Consider the following 18,570-nt stretch of genomic DNA (forward strand, 5'->3'; position numbering starts at 1 on the left):
TACATAGTTCACATAGCAGAATATGTATATGAGATACAGACAGAATACAGATAAGATACAACAATTAAATTATCTTACTAAGTAGAAATTTCTACAACTGAATAAACAGTTTATTGCAAGTAATTAAAATTTTGTTTCAAGAACTTCATGTACAGAATAGAAACAGTGATTTAGTAGCAATTCCTTTAATTTAGTTCTCATTATTTTTGGGTTTTTGCTTGTTTTTATGTCTGTTGGGAGGTGCTTCTATATTTTAATGCCCATACATTTAACCCCATTTGCATATAATTTTGTGTTGTGGGTTATAATTTGTAACTGTGTTTTGTTTCTGGTGTCATGTGTGTGGCGGTCTGCATTTCTGTCGAGGGCTCCAAGTGCTGTACTGTTAAACAAGCTAGTTCCAATATTTAGAGGCATGGCAGTGGCAGGATTTTTAGCTGTTGAAATAGTGGTTTACAGTGTTCAGTTCTTTTTTCACATTTCATTATACTTACTACTTGTTTTCGTAACTTGAAAATTGTGAGAGAATCAGAGCTCTTTCCCCAGAAGATTTGGCCACAGCTCAAAACAGACTCAAACAGGGCATGGTACACCAGCTTCAAGGTATCTACACTGGCTGTGTCTTTTAATGATTGTAATAGATAGTAGGTTTTACTAAGCTTTTGTGACAATGCCTCAATATGTGGTTTCCAATTTAGTGTGTTACTGATGGTAAGTCCAAGAACTTGGTGTCCTGCCTGTACGTAATGTCATCTTTGCCGATAACTATAACTGCATTGAAAGGGGTTAGATTTTTTCTAGTATGGAAGTTCATACTTACAGTTTTTTTGACTATTTATGAGTAGTCTATTTGCTTCAAACCACGATTGTAAATGACAAGTAGTTTCATTAACCGCATCTTGCCATGTGTCACCTCTACTGGTTATCAGGATATTTGTATCATCTGCATACAGAAAGGAGCTGTCATTTGGTATGTGTTCTGGGAGATCATTTATGAACAATATGAAAAGAACAGGGCCAAGGACAGATCCCTGAGGGATGCCATTTGTTGTATGTAGTATATCTGTCTGATAAAAGCTGCACCAATATTCAGTTAGATCTTTATAAGGTTTCAGAGTGGTGCAAATATTGGCAATTTGCTTTAATCCATCATAAAAATAAAGGTACAACATCAATTACTCAGAATTAGAATTCAGTAATTCATACAAATATTTAGATCAAACAATTTGTAGAGATACAAAGAGGTATGATCTTATAGGCTCAGTCGTAGGAAAGAAAGGTGACATACTTCAGTTCATTGGCAGGATACTAGGAAAATGCTATCAGTCTTCACAGGAGACTGCTTACACAACACTTGTGCATCCCACCTTGGAACATTGCTGAAATGTGTGGGACCCATACATAATAGAACTAACTGGGGATATTGAATGTATGCAAAGAAGGGTAGCACAAATGGTCACATGTTTGTCTGGCTCATTGAAGAGTGTCACAGAGATTCTGGAGAGAAATATATATATGGCAGATTCTTGAAGATCTATTCAATCCCACAGTAGACTAGTTACAAAAATTCAAGAACCAATACTAAGAGAAGGATCTAGAGATATTATTCATTCTGTGATATACTGCTTCTGTAAGGGCCATGAAGACAAAATATAGACTAATTACAACACACACAGAGAGGCTTTCAAGAAGTCACATTTTGCACACTTTACACATGACTGGAATAGGTAGAAATCCAGAGATGTGGTATCATGCTAAGTAATCTACGTCATAAACTTCACAGTAGTTGGCAGAGTAGCATGTAGATGTATCCTGCTAATTGTAAAAGTGCTAATTACATCAGATACTCCAAAAGTCAATTGAATGTTTGTTTTTTTTAAGTTTTATTTAATTTCTGTGCTTTCTAACTGATGTAAAGTATAAAATCAGCATTTCTAAATTTGATCAAATATTTCCAGCCTACTTTGAGTCATAAGAATGACTCAACATTTAAGCCTGTTTACTGAATCGATTTATGACCATCTTTTTTAGTTTAAACAGTGTTGAATAATCACACTGATGTAATGCCAACAGCCATCGCCAGTGCTTAATAATTAAGAGAGTGTTGGATGCTCAGATCTGAGTGCTTTTTATAAGCATTTTACCTTAAATGGTATGTTGTGAAAAGGGCATGGAAAGACATGATAGTATGTCCAAAACTACGCATTATATTTTTATTTGTATAACCACCTGACAGGAAAACATTACTGTAACAGGTCAAGAAAGTATCACCTTTTTTTCTTTACAGAAACAAACATAGTCAGAAAAATAAATGAAAATTTGAGATAATCTATATGGTACATCTGTTGGCATGTAACTGAGCTTGTTAGCACTAAACTGGAAAGAGGAGATGGATAGAAAGATCCTGCCCCCCATAAAAAGCCTAGGAGATTGGTGGGTGCCTAGGTGACTTATCACTCAAATTAAGGTCTCATGATATCATTTTTTATCGTCTCTGCAGATTCTACTGAATAATGTATTAGCGTTTTCTGTGAGAAATTGCTGGCAATTTTTAATGCAGTTAGTTGGAGAACCTTGTAATAAGTGCAAGAATAGTAATGGTGTAAGGAAAAGTCGTGGAATTTGATACTGATTGAGAAAGTTATATACAACAGGATTATAAACTTTCTTAACAAACACAACCTGATGTTCGAAAATCAAAATGGATTCCTAAAAGGTAAATCAACTAGCACTGCAGCTGCTCAACTAATTGAAGAGGTGTTAGGGAGTATTGAATGCAAGGAACATGTGGCAGGTGTATACCTAGACCTGGAAAAAGCCTTTGATTGTGTGAACGTTGACATCCTATTAGACAAGCTATGGAACATGGGCATTAAAGGCACTGCTTATGACCTAATAAAGTGTTATATGAGCAATAGAAAACAGTTTGTTCTACTTAAAACGGAAAGTAATGTCTACAAATCAGAGATCACTTGCATAAAATATGGCGTGCCCCAGGGCTCGGTGTTGGGCCCCCTTCTGTTCTTGATCTATGTAAATGATATTAAATACTGTACTATAAATTCCAAAATTGTTCTGTATGCCGATGACACGTCCATTGTATGTAAAACAAAATCATGTAATGAACTAGAGGCCGAGTGTAATAATGTGACAAAAGAAATTGTTCAGTTTTTTAATGAAAGCCACTTAAATGTAAGCACCAGTAAAACATGTTTGATGGAGTTTAACAAACGTAGTTTGAATAATGAAATTAAATTATACATGGGTAACGAATTGGCAAAGAAAGAGTCTAGTGTAAAATTCCTTGGCTTAACAATCCAAAGCAACCTGAAATGGGACACACATATTGACTCCCTAGCAACTAAGTTGTCAAAAAATATATTTTCAATCAGTACTATTAGCAAATTCTGTAGAGACACCGTAGTCCTAAAGACTGCATACCACGCTCTTTTCTCCTCTCACTTGAACTATGGTATTGAAATTTGGGGGGCAACAACCAAAGCTAATCCAGATAAGCTACTCATTCTTCAAAAAAGGGGTGTGAGAGTAATCTGTGGAGCAAAATATAGGGAATCTTGTCGCAACTTATTTCCAAAAACAGAGGTGTTAACTGTTATAAACACATACATTCTAAAAGCCATATTGCTTGTGAAAAGACTGCACCCAAACACTTATTCAGATTTCCACCAGTACAATACTAGAAACAAAGAAAGATTTTACATTGGCAGCCACGGAACAGCACTTTACGAAAAGGGGCCTCAGTACGCAGGTATAAAATTAGCTAATGCACTGCCTAGTGCAGTCATGGCTCTTCCTACAATTAAACTGAAACATCAGCTTAAGAAATTTTTAGTAAAACACCCTTTCTACACATTAGAAGAGTACCATACTTACATGAAGAACAACAAATGCTTTGTGAAATTATGTGAATAGAAATCAGTTAGCACCTTATTGTAATTTTGTTGTAAATTAATGACGTATTCAGAAGAATGTGTCTTGTGTATTGTACAAATAACTTTAATCATTACTGTTTCCTTGTACATGTGCAGTGTACCATTCGATGTTGAATAAAGCTATTATTATTATTATTATTATTATTATTATTATTATTATTAACATGAACTATTTCATCTATTTTCTGAGGTTATTCTTCTGTTCCTCAGGAGGGAAGGGAAATGGGACGACACTTGCGCTGGTGCAAATGATTAGACTGTAGCATACACACAAATATCTCCAGCTCCAAGCAGACGACGGATTCACAGCAAACGCCCACATTTGCTCAAACGTTCAAAAACTTGTGTACGAAACACAACTGCTTAGGGCCACTGCAGTGTTGCTGAAAGGCATCACGTAACTTTAAAACATGAGCACCACCTCATAATAGGTTTCAACAATGAGAATTAGGGGAAGGTAATCACGTAATGAACTTTTAGGGGAAGGGGCGAAAATACTCCGCCAGTTCTTGGCGGACGTAACGTTAAGAAGTGGAGAAGCACTACAATGTTGCGCAACCAAACGGAACGCGATCGTCAAACAAAACAGCGGGCCCAATATCAGCGCTCTGTGGTAGCGGGGCTTTGCTCGCGCTTCTGCAAAAATAGAAGCTAAAACGGTGCCTGAAACTCTGAACAATGGGTAGTTGAGATTGATTTTTGTCGCGAGACTGTTAAAAATAAAGCAGCCCGGGAGAGGGGCAATGTAACTGCCCGCCGCTTCAACCTATGGCCCGAGGGTCCACAGCTCCTCTCTCTGTTGCTGCAACGTCTTGCCTCCTTATCTCTCGCAGTCTTGAGAACGGGTCGTATATTTGTTTCTGATACAGATACTTTAAAATCGGACTCGATTTCTAAGGCGTTGTTAATAATCACTTAAAAAAGCGGTGTTTATACACCGTAATGGCAAAAGGAAAATAACTACGGTATGGCATACCAAAGATAATTGCAACACCGTTAAAATACGAAAATCAGATCGAACCACATTAATGTACAGATGGATGGAAATGAAAAGCGAAACTCTTGTTACAAGATGATTACTTTGGCTTTAGGAAAGGCAAAGGTACCGAGGAACCAGTTCTAATAACGGAAGCAAGATTTAAGAAAAACCGAGACACTTTCGTAGCATTTGACGACATAGAAAAACCGCTAGACAATATAAAAGATGTTAGAAATTCTGAAGAAGACAGGACGAAGCTAAGGGGAAACACGGGTGAAAACCAGGAGGGCAAATTACGAATGAAAAACCAAGAGCGAAATGATCGGATTAGAAAGGGGGTGAGACAGGGATCTTCCAGCACCCATCGTCACTCTGTAGATCGAAGAAGCAACAGCAGGTATGAAAGAAAGGTTCAGGAGTGGCATTAAAATTTAGGATGAAAAGATATAAGGTTTTCTAATGATATTGACATCCCCGAAAAAAGTGAGGTACAAGTGCATGCGCTGTTGAACGGAATGAACGGTCTAATGAGCACCCAAGAAAGACGGAAGTAACAACGAGTAGCAGAAACAAAATTAGACGATATACCATCAAAACTGGGTACAACGAAGTGTAGGAATTTCGTAACTTCGGAAGCCAAACAACACATGGCGGACGAAGCAACGAAGACATAAAATGCGGTCTAGCACACGCAGAGAGGACATTCCTCGCCAAAAGAAATCGACTACAGTCCGATTAAAATTACTTGATAGTTTACAATTCACGCGTTAGAGCTGGTTTCCTCCAAATAGAGCGCTCAACGTCACGCTTGAACCGTTCGCCGTTGCTAACTTGCTACAACCCCCCCCCCCCCTCCCCTCCCCGACACACACACACACACACACACAAACGACGCTTGTGAAACACATATGCTTCATACAGAGCACTAGCCGAACCCTACTGATCATTCGGCACAAGACGTGATTTAGCGTTACATTTGTTATTATAATCACAGAGATCGGCCTACAATGGATAAGCTTCGCACGATATTGGGTAAAGCCAAATTTTTGAAGGCTGCACTTCATTATTGCGACCGGGCCTCAGAGTCACATGCAGCAATCTACCGATGTGAATTGGCGTAACGTAGTGGTTAGCGGATACACCTGATGTGTAAAAAGTCGTACGATTGAATCTCGTCAAACGCAGCGATTTTTTATTTCTAAATCTAATAAAAAATAACTTAGATAATTAAAAATTAAAACAATAACGGCCTTCGGTCGCAAAAATGAAGTTAATTTGACCTAGGTTTCGGCCACTTCTAAGAGTGTTGACTAGCAGTATAAAAAGAAAAGATATAGTACTTACATGTCACGCATAAAACAAATATCAAGCGATAAAGCTCAGTCACAATTTTTTTAAAAACAGAAAACGTAGAAGGGAAGCCACTATGGGCTGCTCACATGTCTAGCAGCGGTAGCATCAGACTTCTATGTTTTCTATTTTAAAAATTTTGTGATGGCGAGGTACTCCCCAACCAGAAAGATCCCCACATCTGTCCCCGAGACCATGTGTGGGAATAGCTCGGACGTCAACTGTGTCCCAGTACCAGTATCCCGGTCTAGTTACAATAGCTGTGTGCCATTTTGCCCGAGAGAGGGTACAACAGCGTTATGACCCTCTTCCCAACCATATCAGCGCAGGTATCCAGGCCAGAAGGGGTTACAACGTCGTAGTGGTAAGTTCTTTTTGAATTTGCCTCGATATTGTTAGCAATTAAATAGCATCATATAGCCTCTTAAACTGTGAAATTTCATTTCGTTCTTTTTATTTTTTTTTTATTTTTTTTTACAAGCAGTGTAGTAATACTGGTTAGAATGGGGTGTAGGTTACACGATTGTGCAGCGCTGGAAAAAATACACTACTGGCCAAAAAAATTGCTGCACCAAGAAGAAATGCAGATCATAAACGGGTATTCATTGGACAAATATATTATACTAGAACTGACATGTGATTACATTTTCACGCAATTTGGGTGCATAAATCCTGAGAAATCAGTACCCAGAACAACCACCTCTGGCCGTAATAACGGCCTTGATACACCTGGGCATTGAGTCAAACAGAGCGAGGATGGCGTGTACAGGTACAGCTGCCCATGCAGCTTCAACCCGATACCACAGTTCATCAAGAGTAGTGACTGGCGTATTGTGACGAGCCAGTTGCTCGGCCACCATTGACCAGACGTTTTCAATTGGTGAGAGATCTGGAGAATGTGCTGGCCAGGGCAGCAGTCGAACATTTTCTGTATCCAGAAAGGCCCGTACAGCACCTGCAACATGCGGCAATGCATTACCCTGCTGAAATGTAGGGTTTCGCGAGGATCGAATGGAGGGTAGAGCCACGGGTCGTAACACATCTGAAATGTAACGTCCACTGTTCAAAGTGCCTTCAATGCGAACAAGAGGTGACTGAGACGTTTAACCAATGGCACGCCATACCATCACGCCGGGTGATAACGCCAGTATGGCGATGACGAATACACGCTTCCAATGTGCGTTCACAGCCATGTCGCCAAACACGGATGCGACCACCATGATGCTGTAAACGCAACCTGGATTCATCCGAAAAAATGACGTTTTACCATTCGTGCACCCAGGTTCGTCGTTGAGTACACCATCGCAGGCGCTCCTGTCTGCGATGCAGCGTCAAGCGTAACCGCAGCCATGGTCTCTGAGCTAATAGTCTGCAAACTTCGTCGAACTGTTGGTGCAGTTGGTTCTTGCAAACGTTCTCATCTGTTGACTCAGTGATCGAGACGTGGCTGCACGATCCGTTACAGCCATGCGGATAAGATGCCAGTCATCTCGACTGCTAGTGATAAGAGGCCCTTGGGATCCAGCACGGCGTTTCGTATTACCCTCCTGAACCCACCAATTCCATATTCTGCTAACAGTCATTGGATGTCGACCAACGCGAGCAGCAATGTCGCGATACGATAAACCGCAATCGTGATAGGCTACAGTCCGACCGTTATCAAAGTCGGAAACGTGATAGTACTCATTTCTCCTCCTTACACGAGGTATCACAACAACGTTTGACCAGGCAATGCCGGTCAACTGCTGTTTGTGTGTGAGAAATCGGTTGGAAACTTCCGTCATATCAGCACGTTGTAGGTGTCGTCACTGGCGCCAACCCTGTGTGAATGCTCTGAAAAGCTAATCATTTGCATATCACAGCATCTTCTTCCTGTCGGTTAAATTTCGCGTCTGTAGCACGTCATCTTCGTGGTGTAGCAATTTTAATGGCCAGTAGTGTACATTTAATCAGGAAGAATAACGAAGACTACGTTCTTCGAACATTCGACAGTGCGTACCGTAATACGTCAATAAATCTACACTGCGAAACAAAATTAATGGGTCGCTTTTTCGGAACCCCGTAACTGTCTACCACTGCGACGTATAAGTTTGAAATTTGGCTAACAGGTGCCTACAAACTTCCTCTGTAATGGTGCAAAAGCGAGCGCCCTGAAACGTGATCCTCAGGCTTGGCGAAGCTTCAAACAAGGTACTGACACACGCGAAAAAAGGCCGGGACTCAGAATTTCACCTTCGGGCGTTAATTCCCACACATTTAGAAGCCCAAAATGACAAAAAAAATTATTAAAATGGCTCTGAGCACTATGGGACTTAACATCTGAGGTCATCAGTCCCCTAGAACTTAGAACTACTTAAACCTAACTAACCTAAGGACATCACACACACCCATGCCCGAGGCAGGCAGCGCCTAGAACCGCTCGACCACCCCGGCCGGCCCCAAAATGACAGTTCGCAGTCCGACGAGCAACAGGGAGACGGTCTTCACAGCTTTTGACGCTGCCAACACTCGCCGGACGATTCAATGGCTCTCTAAATACATCGTCGACCAGCAATTCCACTGACCGAGATCGCATCCCGTTGTCACGTAGCGCGACCGCAATTTTTGCTCTGTTGTACAGGTTGGAACCACTAGGACCATTCAAAATCATTCGACGAAATGTGACCGGGATCCGAAGAAGCGAAGGGTGTTTATGCTTTTTCAGCCCTCCGGATTCGCGACCTCCTGTGGCTTGTGACACTGAAACATGTGTGAATAAAACGGCGAAGACCTCCCCAGTTTGGCATCACCCTCGGTGCCATCTGCACGGTCTTGTTGAGTACTTAAAATGTGTACCTGTACAGAGAGAGCCCGTCCTCTACTACTAGGCACCGATGTGACAGGTATGCCTTTAGACACCTCTCAGAGTGGCGTTACGTCGCTGTACTAGACCCTGCTGGCCCATGCAAAACCTAAATGGTGTCGAAAGCGAAAGGGCTGCGCCCATCATGTCGTCGCTAGGAATCAATGACTCGCTCTCTCTGTATAGGAATATGTTTAGGCAGTAATTCCCCTGGGGATAATTACCCCATGGGGGGTAAAATAAAATTTTCTGGGGGGGGGGGGTGAAAACTAAACGATTCTATTCTTTTTCAGTAACGAAATAAATTATTTTCAGAAGACTCCAGATACACACAGTAAAAATGGAATCGTAAATGTCAGACGAAACATCAGAGAAAATACGACTGATGACTCTTAGGAGGCACGCCCAGTACTATACATATACCAACACTGGAACCCAGTCCTGCACCTATGTAGATGATACTGCTGTCGCTGCTTAAGGAGCGACGTTTGAAGAATTAGAATCCAAACTAATATCTGCTCTCGAAGAACTTGCTAACTACTATGACAACTACCTGAAACCTAATCCGCATAAAGGAGTCAAAACAAAGCTGAACATCACCTGGAAAGGAAGCAATTCAAATCACTGCGTTCATTCCAAATAACTAGGGTTGATACTGGATTGTCCCTTTGCTTGCAAACAGCACTGTACAGACACCAGACTGAAGGTATGCACCAGGATCAATCACGTCCACAAACCGACAAACCCCACACGGGGAGCACAGTCCAGTATCCTCTGCGCATCCGCTCTTGCTCTATGTTCCTCTGCTGCCGCTCCAATCTGGAGGAACTCTGCACATACGAGGTGCATTCAAGTTCTAAGGCCTCCGATTTTTTTTCTAATTAACTACTCACCCGAAATCGATGAAACTGGCGTTACTTCTCGACGTAATCGCCCTGCAGACGTACACATTTTTCACAACGCTGACGCCATGATTCCATGGCAGCGGCGAAGGCTTCTTTAGGAGTCTGTTTTGACCACTGGAAAATCGCTGAGGCAATAGCAGCACGGCTGGTGAATGTGCGGCCACGGAGAGTGTCTTTCATTGTTGGAAAAAGTCAAAAGTCCCTAGGAGCCAGGTCAGGTGAGTAGGGAGCATGAGGAATCACTTCAAAGTTGTTATCACGAAGAAACTGTTGCGTAACGTTAGCTCGATGTGCGAGGGCGTTGTCTTGGTGAAACAGCACACGCGCAGCCCTTCCCGGACGTTTTTGTTGCAGTGCAGGAAGGAATTTGTTCTACAAAACATTTTCGTAGGATGCACCTGTTACCGTAGTGCCCTTTGGAACGCAATGGGTAAGGATTACACCCTCGCTGTCCCAGAACATGGACACCATCATTTTTTCAGCACTGGCGGTTACCCAAAATTTTTTTGGTGGCGGTGAATCTGGGTGCTTCCATTGAGCTGACTGGCGCTTTGTTTCTGGATTGAAAAATGGCATCCACGTCTCATCCATTGTCACAACCGACGAAAAGAAAGTCCCGTTCATGCTGTCGTTGCGCGTCAACATTGCTTGGCAACATGCCACACGGGCAGCCATGTGGTTGTCCGTCAGCATTCGTGGCACCCACCTGGATGACACTTTTCGCATTTTCGGTTCGTCATGCAGGATTGTGTGCACAGAACCCACAGAAATGCTAACTCTGGAGGCGATCTGTTCAACAGTCATTCAGCGATCCCCCAAAACAATTCTCTCCACTTTCTCGATCATGTCGCCAGACCAGCTTGTGCGAGCCCGAGGTTGTTTCGGTTTGTTGTCACACGATGTTCTGCCTTCATTAAACTGTAGCACCCATAAACGCACTTTCGACACATCCATAACTCCATCACCACATGTCTCCTTCAACTGTCGATGAATTTCAATTGATTTCACACCACGCAAATTCAGAAAACGAATGACTGCACACTATTCAAGTAAGGAAAACGTCGCCATTTTAAGTATTTAAAACATTTCTCATTCTCGCCGCTGGTGGTAAAATTCCATCTGCCATACGGTGCTGCCATCTCTGGGACGTATTGACAATGAACGCTGCCTCATTTTAAAACAATGCGCATGTTTCTATCTCTTTCCAGTCTGGAGAAAAAAAATTGGAGGCCTTAGAACTTGAATGCACCTCGTACTAATTAAGGTGACGTGGTTCTTCACGAGACACGCCACACAAGGTGCCTATGATCAGCGCCAGATACAATAAGACGGGTAACAACAGAGATTGAAAAAAAGCGGTAAGAAACAGATCTAAGGCATCCATTATTTGTAACACACGCTTCTCAACCACGATCGAAATCCAGAAAAAGCTTCCTTCTTACAACAGCACCAATCCAAACTTCAGCAAAAGCCCTCCCAACTGAGCTGTGGAGAACAAAGTCCACGGGAGGATTGTGAATGCAAAAGAGAAGCTACTATCAGGCTGCCATCTCCAATATGAGACTTGGATGACCGTCTTCAGACTGAGAATAGCAGCGACAAGATGTGAAATAAATTTGAAGACGTGAGGTTCGAATAATGGATTTCGTGAATGTGGGTCAAGGCAGGTTTCGGAGCGAGCCCTGTGACGTGTTTTCAGCTAATGACAGAACCGTTCTAACTGCTGAACACTGATCTCACAAAGCGTAAAATTCTCTCAAGCGTTAATACTAGGTTTTACTTTTAGGATTATACAAGTAAACCCACGATTCTATAAAGAATCGAACTCCCATGTATAAAAGAGCTTCAAACGTCTGATTAGTTTACAAATGCATGTAAGAGAATGTTTGGAAAAAGGCATAAAATTATACATTAAGTTTGTTGGAAGTCATAAATCGTTCTGATTATGAACCACTGGATGAATATAGTGTGGGTAATTTGCGCAACAGTCTAAGCAAAAGCTAGTTTCTCACTGGTCTCAATGTTTATGACGTCATATGTCCTGAATTATGTGTCGTACAATGGTATAGTTTTGCATGTACATTCAGTGCTGTATGTGGATACTGTCCGCAAAGTGTGTTGCGTATGTAGTAAAGACGTAATAAAGTAAAAAGTAATGCCTGATGTTGAAGATTTACTGCGCGCCATTTTAAGCAGAAACTAGCTTTTCATCCAGCTAATTGTATTTGATGTCACATGTCCTGAACTATGTGTCGACCCGCCAGGGTAGCCGAGAGCGCTAACGCGCTGCTTCCTGGACTCGGGAAGGCGCGCAGGCCTCGGATCGAATCCGCCCGGCGGATTAACGACGAGAGCCGATGTGCCGGCCAGCCTGGATGTGGTTTTTAGGCGGTTTTCCAAATCCCGGTAGGTGAATACCGGGCCGGTCCCCATGTTCCGCCTCAGTTACACGGTTCGCAGACATCGGACACATTCGCACTATTCCATGGATTACAGTTGGGGTACACTAAATCCGTCCCGGGGGGGGGGGGGGGGGTACGGGATGGCAACACGAAGGGCATCCGGCCACCCCTTAAACATTAACATGCCAAATCCGATTAACGATGGCTGCAACTGAGGGACAAGGCTCAAGCGATAGATAGTTCTGAATTATGTGTCGTACAATGATGTAATTTTGCAAGTACATTCAGTGGTACAAGTGAATACCGTCTGCAAAACGTATTGCGAATACAGTTAGTAGTAAAGATGTTATAAATTAAAACGTCAAACATGCTGAATTTTGACTGCATGAGCGGCGAAAATGTAGTAAGAGAGATTTTTTTTCCCTTCCGTCGTTTTGTTGTGGGTGTCAGCGAGAAAAAGTTTCGTCAAGGTTTGAATTTATATGTGAAATTTGTTGGAAGTCGCTGCTCTCATTCTCAGCTGCTAAAAGAATAAACTCAGGATATCTGCCCACCGCCAGTTACGCTCTGTTAAGTCAAACACACTATCTCCAACTGTAATTCCTGTCTTATTTTGTTAAACTTTTAAAATAAGAGCATACATCTTAGTGAGTAGATTATGACAGCACTTTAAATTTTTATATTCGATCAATAACTAAGCGAAACACTGAAAATCAATTTTTGTTGCCCCTGGAAGTTACCTACAACCATTTCCAGGCTAGTCAAAAAAAATGGCTCTGAGCACTATGGGACTTAACATCTGAGGTCATCAGTCCCGTAGAACTTAGAACTACTTAAACCTAACTAACCTAAGGACATCACACATCCATGCCCAAGGCAGGATTCGAACCTGCGACCGTAGCAGTCGCGCGGTTCTGGACTGAAGCGCCTAGAACCGCTCGGTCACCGAGGCCGGCCCAGGCTAGTCCTTTGCTGAATTGTATTTTAGTGTTTTTGGACTCGGATAAATAAATAAGTAAGTAATTAAATAAATAAAGCCTGGTAATGTGAACTGTAATCAATTTAGAGACAGTATGTTTGTAGGGATCCAGCACTAGCAGTATATACGAGTGCTTATTGCTGGGTAAGCGACTTTCGACAAGCACTTGCGAGCGCCCCAGACGCGCCTCTGAAGTTTATTCTGAAAGTTTTCGTGGTATCGTTAAAGTAGATCGACAAATCACGATTCATCTGATGTTTTGAGGCCGTAGTCTTCTGATAGTGTACTTCGGTGGCTGAGAGGGTAAGTAGGAAGCCAGATCCCGAAATGAAAAGTTTCAATATTCAACGGTCATTAGCTCCTAAGGTGTTTTGCACTTCATTTATTTCTCTTTTCCCCTTTTGCAGTGATTCGTACATGTGAAAAATCAACAGCAATCCGGCGTACACGTTAAAGTGTAGCGCCCGCTGTAACTGGCCCGGTAAAGACTGTTTACGCTGGACACAGAGTGACTTCATGTCAAAACTTTCCACAATGCTTTTCACACAGTGGTATTCAGACCAAGCGCCAACGGAACAGAGTGACGTCAGAGATTGTCTGATGGAAAGTTCTGACGTTGACGGGACGGTGGTATCATCTGCTAGCACTGAAGTTAACCTATTCTCTTTGCGCTTGCGCATGTTAAAATGGTGGATCTTGTGTCCTCTTGGTATTCACATTATTGCCTGCTTGTTTTCTTGACAAACTGAGAAGTTTGCATGAGAAAATTATATTTTTTCTACCTGTATTATCTCTTGAAAGAGGCGAAATTTGTTCATATTTTAGAAGTGACATGCAATGGGAGGTCTACGCCGCGTATGAATACGAGAGAAAAAATAAAGCGTCTTTTAATGAATATTTTTCAACAGTAGAGTCTTTTCCTCTGAGGAAGAAAAATGTTTCTTTTACATTATTTGGCATTTAGGAAAGAAAAGACGCAAAAGATAAAACGAAAAGAGCAAATGTGTACCACAATCGAAATATTATTGCTGTGTTTGCATATTTTCTAGAGCAAAGTTTCAAGTTTTATAATGTTTGCAGGGCGCGCTTCCTGTCATTGCAGTTCTCAGAAGCGTGTACAATATGATGTTTGTCAAGAACATCAATCATTAATTTTGCTTTTGCCAATGATTAATGTAACTACTACCAGCGCTACTTCCATAATGCTGATACTACATTCCGACGTTTTGTAAGATGGAAACTCCCTTACAACCTCAATTGTAACGTCCGCTACTGAGCAGTGCAACATTGCATCATAATGGTGTTTCGTCCGGCTCGAAGTCAATTGAAAAGTTAGAGGAAGGAAAGGCTACCACCTCCAATAAGATCATACCTATTTTTTGTACAAACATACACGTTTTTCAATGAACAATGTCTATTGATATTAACAGACTAAAAGTAGGGTAAATTAGAAAGTCAGTGATGTTTGTTGCAGGATTCTGGAAAGAGTTGTTTACGACATATCGTATATTGAAAAATTTCCACACCAACACCTGTTTATGGCATCCAACTTGCGTAATTGCTAGGTACGATGCTGTTAAGTTTCTCACAGTGTGCTTGTCTATTCCTTGAATGCATTGCGACTTGCTAGTCAGTTAGTTTGTGACAGTCCAAGCACCAGATGTGTTACGCACGTGGTCCATGCATTCTCCACCGACATAGGTTCCATCCCCATCACATCTCTCTCTCGCCATCAAGATCAGCATGGCAACGATTATGAGAATCATGTCAACTTCTGCACATGTGCATTAAGACAGGATACTCCAGATGTATCATGTATCTTGTTTCGTTAAGAACTCAGTTACCAATCATGGTCTGGTAAACGATCGAAACATGCACTATTGGTCAGTTGACAATTCCGGTTGGCTTCACTAGGTGGAACGTCATCGTCCATGAAGTGTAAACGTGTGGTGTCGGATAGTGAACCATCAGATCACAGGCCCGTTTTTCATAGACGGAACACTGAACGCGCACAAGTATCACAGCCTCCTAACAGACCATTTTCCACGTTTGCTAGATGACGTTCCACTGCAGACTAGGAGCAACCTTTGGTACCAGCATGATGGCTGTCCAGCCCACTGTGCACGAAGTACTACATCATGTATTCACAAACTGTTTCGAAATCGTTGGGTTGGTTCCTGAGGACCTATACCCTGGCCAGCCCCTTCCCCAGATTTGACATCTGCAGACTTTTTTTCTGTGGGAAAGGCTGAAAGACGCTGCCTAGAAGGATATACCAACTACACCCAGTGATATGTAACGACATATTACCTGCAACCTGCTAGGGCATCTTTGCTGAAATGCTAGCACATGTGCAACAGTCGTTCCATACCTGAATGGAAGCTTGTATTACTGCTGCTGGTGGTCATTCTAAACACAACCTTTGATGGTCAATTGTCTCGTTACAGGTGAAAACCCACGTAACTAGTGTATGCAGTTGTATTGTTCTTTCGTGTGTTCTACTGCGGGTACTGTACACGTACCGATGAGTGAAATTTTCAAAATACAGTATCTAGTAAACGACTCGCAATAGAATCCCGCAACAAACACCTATGACATTCCAATTTACACTAATTTTAGTATGTTAATGTCGATAGGCATTCTTACTCAAAAAATACGCTTTCTAAGTATTATTACAATCTGTTGATTGGCTAACAATACAATCCCCCGACTACCAATCCATTCTGTCAACCCTGCACATCAATAGCACTTTCCATTTCTGCAACATTTGCGGTGCAAATTTTAGGTGATTCACCCTACATTAAAAAAAAAATACAAAAATCCGACTGCCATGTGGTCCTCTGGTAAGACCAACACAAATTTCGCATATCAGAAGACAGTGCAGCACATTCACGTAATGGGCGAGGAAAAGTGACTATGTCTATTTACATGCACCAATACGCGTATTGACCTCGCTAATCTTATTCTCACGATCCTTACGCTAGATATACTATGGTGCCAGCATAACTATGGCACTGGCGTCGAATGTATATTCTCTGAAATTTCCCGACAGAGTGTCGCGAGATTGGGCCCCAAGCGGTATTTTTTCCAGTTTCTAGGGTCAAGCAAGCTTTAGAGAAAAAAAATTTTCAGATAAAGGGGTTATCTGTAGTGTTAACGAGTATTATACAGTGCTAGAAAAAAATTTGACGTGGAGGAACGGAATATCGCTGGCTCGAGCTCGACAAATATTATGTTGGGAATCAGCATTTCTTTTCCTTTTTTAGCAATTCAGTGTCTTTTGCTACAATTTTTACCTATTTTATTTATCCGTTCTTGTATAAGACCGTGTCCCTTCATGGGAAACTGTTACATAGCTTGTCAATGATCGATTTTTAAAAAATTCAAAAAGATTTTCCCCTTTTCAGGTCGCCAACTGCCACAGGGACAAACTGTTAATCGATGGTACTATCGGGACGTGCTGCGACGCCTGCGAGAAAATGTGAGGAGGAAAAGTCCTGAAATGTGGGGAGACAATTCATGGCTCTTGCATCACGATAACGCACCTGCACATTCATCCCTGTTGGTGCGAGAGTACTTCACAAAAAACGAAATCACTGTGCTGCCTCATCCTCCGTTCTCACCAGGTCTGGCCCCTGCGAACTTTTTTTGTTTCCAAAGTCGAAAACGACGTTGAAAGAACGAAGTTTGCAACGATAGACGAGATAGAAGAAAATTCACAGACGGCGCTCCCGCGATCCAGCAAGAGTCTTCCCAACACTGCTTCCAGAACTGAAAAAGGGCGTTGGGAGCGGTGTATCAATTGTGGAGGGGAGTATTTCGAAGGAGACCATGCACAATAAGCAAAAGGTAAGAGTAGAAAAATTTTGTGGACCAAGTTCCGGAATTTTTTGAACAGACCTCATGGACTATGCGTGGTAGAAAATGCTTTGTTTCAAGCACTTTAGATGTACTGCATTCAAGTATCGCAAATTACAAGCCGAACCCTCTAGTTAATTCTTCATGTCGACTCTCACTAATTCCAACATGTGCTTTGTGTTTATTGAAACTGTAACACTTCAGACCTTCAGTGAAGGTACGCCAGTTCCTTGCAAGAGCGCTACACTGTGGCCATCACAAATCGTCATAAAAAGAAATCACTGCATAAATTTCCGCCCATCACAAATCGCCATAAAAAGATCACTGCGGAAGTTTTCGCCCGTCACTTGCTATGTATCATGTCCTTCATGGTCGGAATTGTTTGTCCAGTTATGTTTCTCTGCGAAATTAAGTGTTCTCCTCAGTCTCCACTTGCACTCTTTCCGCCGTTCTTACCCTTGAAAATGCTGTTCTCGCGAACTTTTCCATCCGTTTATAAACTGATTGTGTGTCCAGAAAGTTTACCACCTTCTATTAAATTGCGAAGATGTTTTCACAATTCCACACACTCGTTTCTTTCCCTCGTCTGGAATGCAGCAGTTGTACACAGTGACCCACGGGAAATAGCACATTTCAGTTGCTAAGATGTAGATGTGCACGCACCGTCTGTCTCACCTAATCGGACCCACATACACTCCTGGAAATGGAAAAAAGAACACATTGACACCGGTGTGTCAGACCCACCATACTTGCTCCGGACACTGCGAGAGGGCTGTACAAGCAATGATCACACGCACGGCACAGCGGATACACCAGGAACCGCGGTGTTGGCCGTCGAATGGCGCTAGCTGCGCAGCATTTGTGCACCGCCGCCGTCAGTGTCAGCCAGTTTGCCGTGGCATACGGAGCTCCATCGCGACAGCGTGGACGTGAACCGTATGTGCAGTTGACGGACTTTGAGCGAGGGCGTATAGTGGGCATGCGGGAGGCCGGGTGGACGTACCGCCGAATTGCTCAACACGTGGGGCGTGAGGTCTCCACAGTACATCGATGTTGCCGCCAGTGGTCGGCGGAAGGTGCACGTGCCCGTCGACCTGGGACCGGACCGCAGCGACGCACGGATGCACAAGACCGTAGGATCCTACGCAGTGCCGTAGGGGACCGCACCGCCACTTCCCAGCAAATTAGGGACACTGTTGCTCCTGGGGTATCGGCGAGGACCATTCGCAACCGTCTCCATGAAGCTGGGCTACGGTCCCGCACACCGTTAGGCCGTCTTCCGCTCACGCCCCAACATCGTGC

General features: G+C 42.6%; 1 protein-coding gene across 2 annotated transcripts in view; it reads right to left on the reverse strand.

Moving 5' to 3' along the window:
• Nucleotides 1-18,570, reverse strand: part of LOC126092624 (WW domain-binding protein 4) — a 102,492-nt gene that overhangs the window by 27,079 nt on the left and 56,843 nt on the right. The window contains exon 1 of one of the 2 annotated variants that reach the window (XM_049908342.1): nucleotides 4,226-4,337. The exons of the other annotated variant lie outside the window; for it this stretch is intronic. Coding sequence (XP_049764299.1) covers nucleotides 4,226-4,275 — 50 coding nt within the window. The 5' untranslated portion in view covers nucleotides 4,276-4,337. Of the gene's footprint in view, nucleotides 1-4,225; nucleotides 4,338-18,570 lie in introns of those variants that run through there. 2 annotated transcript variants of the gene reach the window in all.

This window comes from Schistocerca cancellata, chromosome 7 (assembly GCF_023864275.1).
Source record: "Schistocerca cancellata isolate TAMUIC-IGC-003103 chromosome 7, iqSchCanc2.1, whole genome shotgun sequence".
Taxonomy (NCBI): domain Eukaryota; kingdom Metazoa; phylum Arthropoda; class Insecta; order Orthoptera; family Acrididae; genus Schistocerca; species Schistocerca cancellata.